General features: G+C 57.2%; 1 protein-coding gene across 1 annotated transcript in view; it reads left to right on the top strand.

The window, feature by feature from the left end:
- Positions 1–1,666: 1,666 nt before the first annotated feature.
- Positions 1,667–6,000, top strand: part of CASZ1 (castor zinc finger 1) — a gene marked incomplete at both ends in the record, with an annotated part of 81,778 nt that continues 77,444 nt past the window's right edge. The window contains one exon of the mRNA XM_080359006.1: positions 1,667–1,715. Coding sequence (XP_080215132.1) covers positions 1,667–1,715 — 49 coding nt within the window. The remainder of the gene's footprint in view (positions 1,716–6,000) is intronic.

The following is a 6,000-nucleotide window of genomic DNA, read 5'->3' as shown; positions in this document are numbered from 1 at the left end:
GAAACCAGCCTGGGAAGCCGGGGCGATGCTGATAATGGTTTGCCCATCTCTCTCAAAGCAGTAGCCTGGCTGCACCAGGTGGGAAGGGGAGCCCCATGCAAGGGCTCGGTCAGGGAGGTGCTTGGCCCGGGCAGGGCACGCTTGCCTCCTGCCTGACACCGCTGTCCCCACCCTGCTTCCTGCCCCGGGGGGTCCCTGGGTGGCTCTGTTTCACTAGACTTTGTTTAGATTTTTTTTCCGGGAGAAGCCAGAATACTTGTGGTTTTCACAAATGACTCCCCCTCTCCTCTTCCTTCTCCCTGCCCTCTGGCCCGGTGCGCCGCTGTAGGATTTTACGCATGCAAATGCAGCACTTGCTGAGAGCCAGGTTAGTTAGATGAGTTGCAGTTGCACTGTTGGGTCTCCGGACACTCTCTGGGTGCAGCGTGTCCTGGTGCGCGGAGCCAAACAGACCTGGGCTACTTCCAGCCCTGTGACGAACCTGTCTGGCCACTTTTGGCGAGTCACTTCCCTTGCTAGTGCCTCAGTTTCCCCACCTGTGCAGTGGGGTAATGATGCTGGCCTCCTTTGAAAAGCACATTAAATTCTGCTTATAAAAAGGATTTAAGAGCTGGTGAGTTCATGGGCTGCTCCCCAGCCCTGGTGGAGAGCCCTGCTCTGCCAAATGGAGCCAAATGTGGTGTGTTCACAAAAACAGCCTACAACCTGCTCAAAATACCTATTTAATCAGGTAAATAATCTGCTCGTTTGTTTTAAAGAAAGAGGCTTATATCTGTGTTTACCCAACACGCCTCTTAGAACCTCCCTCGCATTCTTTGCTACTTAGAAAAATAAAGCAACAAAAAATGAGGAAATTCACTGCAAAAGAAAAAAACCGCCCCTCCTGTGGGCCAAGTGCCCCCTGGCTTCCTGCGGCGCATTGGGCAAGATGCTTTAACGTCCAGGATTGTGACACCGGCCACCCCGGGCCCGTTTGTCGGGTCCTCCACGGGCTCCAGCCCTCCCCGGTGACTTGTCCTGTATTGCACGGCCGAGCCCGGACACGCGTGGGACGGCTGTGCCCGGGGCAACCCGCTCTGCCCCTGCCCGAGGGCTGCGGGTCCTGCCGAGCCCGCTCCCCGGGGCACCGGCACAGCTCGTCCGCAGCCCCCCGCGGTTTGCCCCGCACCGGCGGCTCCTTCCCCGCCTGTTCCGGGGCTGCCGCGGCCGCGCGTGGGTCCCGCGCTCCCCGCCGGCGGAGCCAGCGCCGCCCGCCCGCTCCCGCGGGGCAGTTGGCGGCGGGAACTGGCGGCGATGGGAGCGGGGGCACCGCGGCCGCCTCGGCCGGGCCGGTCCCGAAGGGCCCAGCGTGCCCGCGCCCCGAGTGCGGGGCTTCCCCCGCGCTCCTTCCCCGGCCGGGCCGGCTGCCGGGGCCGCCCGAGGTGACCCCGCCGCCGCGCCCTGGTCCGGCCCGTTGCGGCCCCGGCCCCGCACCTGCCCCCGGCGGCGGGCCCGGCGCGGGGGCGTGTCCGCCGGCTGCCAGTCACCGCCCCCCGCGGCGGCCGCGCCCGCCCCCGGCCCCGCTGCCAAAGTGACTCGGGGAGGACCGGCACGGCAATGACATCAGTGCTTTAAACAACTTGTTATTCGGGAGCAATCAGCTGCAATTAGGTATTAATTAAGTATTATGAAAGTTGATTATTTAAGTGAATTCGGCTTTCGTCTCTCCGACTATGGTAAGTACAGCACAATTGTCCTTTTCCTGCCCGTGGCCCCTCGCCCGCCGGAGTCCCCGGTCGGTGCGGCTGCCGGTGCCCCCCGCGCTGAGCGGTGTGGAGCGGAGCGCTCCCGGCCCCGGCCGCCCCTCCGCGCCGCTCGGTCCCTCCGCCGCCGCGGGGCCGGGCGCTGCGGGCAGCTTCTCCGGGACCCGGTGCCGGGGGCCGCCGCTGCGCCGAAACTTTTCCCGGGGCCGAGGCGGGTGCGCGGGTGCGGGGCGGCGCAAGGGGCTCCCGGGCCGAGCGGGGCGCGGGGGCGGCACCAGGTGCTGCCGGGGGCTCGCAGCCTCTTTCACTTTTCTTTCACTTGTTTCACGGAAGTTGGGCTTCCTCTCCTGCCGCCGCTCCGGCCCCGCTCTCCCCGGTCCCGCCGAGGCGGGCGGCGAGGTGAGCGGGGGCTCCGCTCCGCCCGGTCCTTCCCGGCAGCGCGGCCCCCGCGGGCCGGGGCGGCGGGGCCGGGAGAGGATGCGGAGGGGAAGTTTATGGGGGTTTTGAAATGATTCTGCGTTTATATTTGTTGTAAGTTGTGTGGGTTGTTTTCTCTTTCATTTTGTTCCCCTTCGGAGCTCCGGCGTCTCGTTGGTAAAGGTTGCCTGTCAGGTTCCTGTGCTGTCTAAATGAAAAGGAATTTAATTTATTTGGGACAAGGCAGTGTCAGATGAAGAGGCTGCTTATTACATTTAATGACTATTTCTTTTTTTTTTTCAACCTGGGCATATCTGGGATGGGTTTGTTTTTGTCCTTCCATGTGAGGTATATGAGACCTCCCCCACCCCTTCACATCTCGCAGGGAGGAGATGTGGCCAGACTGGGGTGATGTTTTGGTTTTAGATTACAGGCCCCAGTATTTGGGCTGGGCGTGTTTTTGATTGTAGCTTTTTGTGGCACGTCCACTGGTTTTCGATCAGGTATGGGGCCGGGGAGCAGGGTCTGGCGGGGCGGTGGGCTGGGTGGGTGCCTGGGCTCAGTTGGGGGTGTTGGTGGACAGGGCTCCGTCAGCCTGGGGCGTGATTGCAGCCGGGGGCTCGCTGTGCTGGTGGGTTTTCCAGCCCTGGGCCGGTCTGGGGCAGGGTTTCGTTTGGATTTCACAAAGTGAGCAGATTTGGAGTTCGGTAAGAATCCCTTGGGCCACGTTACCTCCCTCTTTGGGACCTGGCCCCACCACTTTGGCCCCGTACCTGCTAACACAACCACATCTCCTCCTCCAAAATGGTGTAGACCATTCTTTCCCATGTAAAAACTAAATGGCAGCGATGGGCCAAACAGGCCTGCACTGGCAATCCGCCATGGTCCACGTAATTGTTGCTGGAGCGTATGTGTATGTGCGCGTGTGTTGGTTTTTTTTTTTAATAAAGAGTAAGGTGGCAATAAACTGGTTGATGATTGACTGGGCCTGAACTATGTACTCCGATATTTTGATTGAGAGGATAATTTTGTCGTCGTTAATTTCATTTATTTATTTATTTCTATCGTTGGTATCAGGAACAGAGCGGCTCAGGAACCGCTTCCACCCGCGAGCGCGACGCGCCGGCTCTGGTTGGGTCCGGCCGTGGGCGTGCGGCTGCCTCCTTTCTAGATCAAGGAGCTGGGAGGCTGCGTGGGCAGCCCAGGAGTTAAGGATGTGGTGAAACTGCAGGAGGGCAAATGCTTTAGAGAGTAATAAACAGTGATTTAGCCCTGATCTCCATCTCCAGAGCAGCGATGGGATCTGCAGGGGCGGGCAGCGCCCCGGGGATGCAGCGCCCCCTGCCGGCCGGAGCGCTGCCCACTGGCCAATGGGCCCTTGCGCCCGGCCCCCTGCCTGCCCCGCTGCCCTGCTCCCCAGAAAAGGGACCGTGAAACCAACACCTTTTCCCCAACAGGGACCCTCCTTCTAGGAAGCGTGGTGGGCACTTGGCCCTCCTGCCGCTGCGCCCGGGTAACCCGGGGGTTTTGGTGCCTGGGCATGGGAACCTGGGCGCAGCAAGCCATGGAAATGAGAATCTGGGAGATCTGTTTAAGTCAGCATTACGATCTGTGTGTGGGTGAACCCGTCTTGTCATGATCTCGGGGCAAAGACCTGCCCCATAATCACCACCTCTAACCCTTATCTGCTTGGGCCAGCTTATCTCCCTCAGTCGCTGCCTCTTGAATTCTCTCCAAGCCCTGGGGCTGCGGCTCCCCAGAGGCAGAGCCCGAGGGCTGCTCACACGAGCTGCCAGCTGGCACAGCCAACTCTGGAGGGGTTTCTTTCCCAGAGGGACTCGCTACGTGGGGTCTGACAGTCTGCTCTTGCCGAGGGCTTTCTCAGCACAGCCAGTCCTTGCGTGGACCTTCTAGAGCCAGAAGCGTTCGTCGTGGTTAAGGGCTAGAAAGAATTCATGGACTGAGTCCGTCCACCCAGGATCGTGGCAAGATGTTCCCTACATGTGACTTTTCTGCTAGTCTGGTTGTAAATATCTTGAGTGACTGGGCACCTGTCATTTCCTTTGGGAAACTGTTCCCTAGCCTAATTATCCTTGGTATGAGATTACAGGAACTGATCTCAGAATGAGAACCAAGAAACCTGTGGTAAATGGGTGGAGAAACACCTAATTTTGCACTGAAAGGGTTGTTTTTAAACTTTGTTTTGTCAAATCACTGCTCTTTGAAACACCCAGTGGATAGAACACCTTCTCGGGGCTGGTGCCAACTTGTTCTTTTTTGACAGTACAGATTTTTGGAGAGATGCTGGCTCAGGCAGGGTTGGTATCGTTCCTGTGCTGAGCTCATGGTCTTGCAGAAGGTTCTCAGGCGGTTCATTTGGGTGTTCAGGTCTCTTTCCAGTAGTCCCATGAGGTGCTTGTTGGGTACAAAGCGTTGAAGTGCTTCAGACTACCTAGTGAAGACTCTTCCTTGGGAGAAGAGTTTACCTAGGCAGGGATTAACCTTCTTGTCGGGATGTTAAGCCCGGCCCAGCTATTACTTGAAGAACATGCTGCAAGGTGGTTCAGGTCCATAGGAATGTTTCTACTGGTTTGGCGCTATAGAGTGGTAACTCTCAGAAAGACCAGAAAATTGATCCCTGAGATAATAAACTTCTGTTTCCCCTCCTGCACCCTGTCTGCTGGGTCCTGTGCCTCCTAAACTAGGTGTGTTACTGCCAGAGTGGGGTCTGCTAATGCGTGCAGCATCCTTCTGCTGTGAAACACCATGTCTGAGGGCGGGAGAGGCAGCATGTACTGAAACTGGCTGTGAATGATGCAGATACCTTGGCTGGAAGGGGTCAGATATTTAATATGTAGCTGCCATATAATCAGTGTCTCCTTCTCTTTTCCTGGACTATTTATGCTTCCATTCTGAGTCTTCTTTGCTCCTATCAGCAAGGACTATCTGAGCTGGGAATTTGTTTCAGAGCTCTTGCCTGTCCCGATTCTCGCACTGCCAGAGCACTCGGCTGCCCTCACATCGAGAGCCTTTTGCGGCCACTTTGACTCTCCCTTCAACATCAAATCATACCCTTAGGCTGCTGTGCAGCCTGCAATTTAGGTTACCCTCTGAAAAGTTGGTTGAAAGTATCTGGAAAGTAATGAAAAGTCCTGTGGGAGGTGAAGACAACCTCTGCTTGTGCTGCATCTCCCACCTCCGCCTGGGCTCCTTCCCTCCCTCCCAGGGCTGGAAGACGCGGCCGTTCCCAGGGTTTGAGAGCTCAGGTGCCACCCAGGGCTCAGCTCCCAAAGTGCTGACAGCGCAGAGGCCACGCTGGCCCATCCAGCCGGGCTTTGGGAGAGCCCATGTCCTCGTCCTCAGCTGCACTTTGCAAAAGCAAAGGGGGCAGAGGGAGCTTGGCTGCAAGCAGGGGAGGGGCAGAACCCACAGCCAAAAGTCCCACGCGGCCCCGTCTCCTCCCCTCCGGTTCAATGCGGACTGGATCAGTTTGGACGTCTTCAGCAATAAAAAATGCCGATGTCGTCCTAATTCACCAGGCCCCGAGATGACAGCAAATTTACATTTTTTAATTAAACTAGCAGCCAGTTTTTATGAGAGGGGGCTGGGTTATGCAAATCAAATGGTTGTGTACGAAAGATTAGGAGAGTTTGGGAATAAATTCCACAAATGCTAATAAAAAAAAAAAAAAGAAAATGAGAGGGGGGAGAGAGAGGGACATTGTTCCATTAGCCCCTTTTAGACTGATTTCCCTAGGGACAAAGCAATGGGGGGGTGAGAGATGGAGGCAGCTTTCAGAGACAGGTAAAATCCATTTTGAGGATTGAGAGCCCCTTGGACC

The sequence above is a fragment of the Nesoenas mayeri genome, assembly GCF_963082525.1.
Source record: "Nesoenas mayeri genome assembly, chromosome: 24".
NCBI lineage: Eukaryota > Metazoa > Chordata > Aves > Columbiformes > Columbidae > Nesoenas > Nesoenas mayeri.
This window is presented reverse-complemented; position numbering and strand designations above follow the sequence as displayed.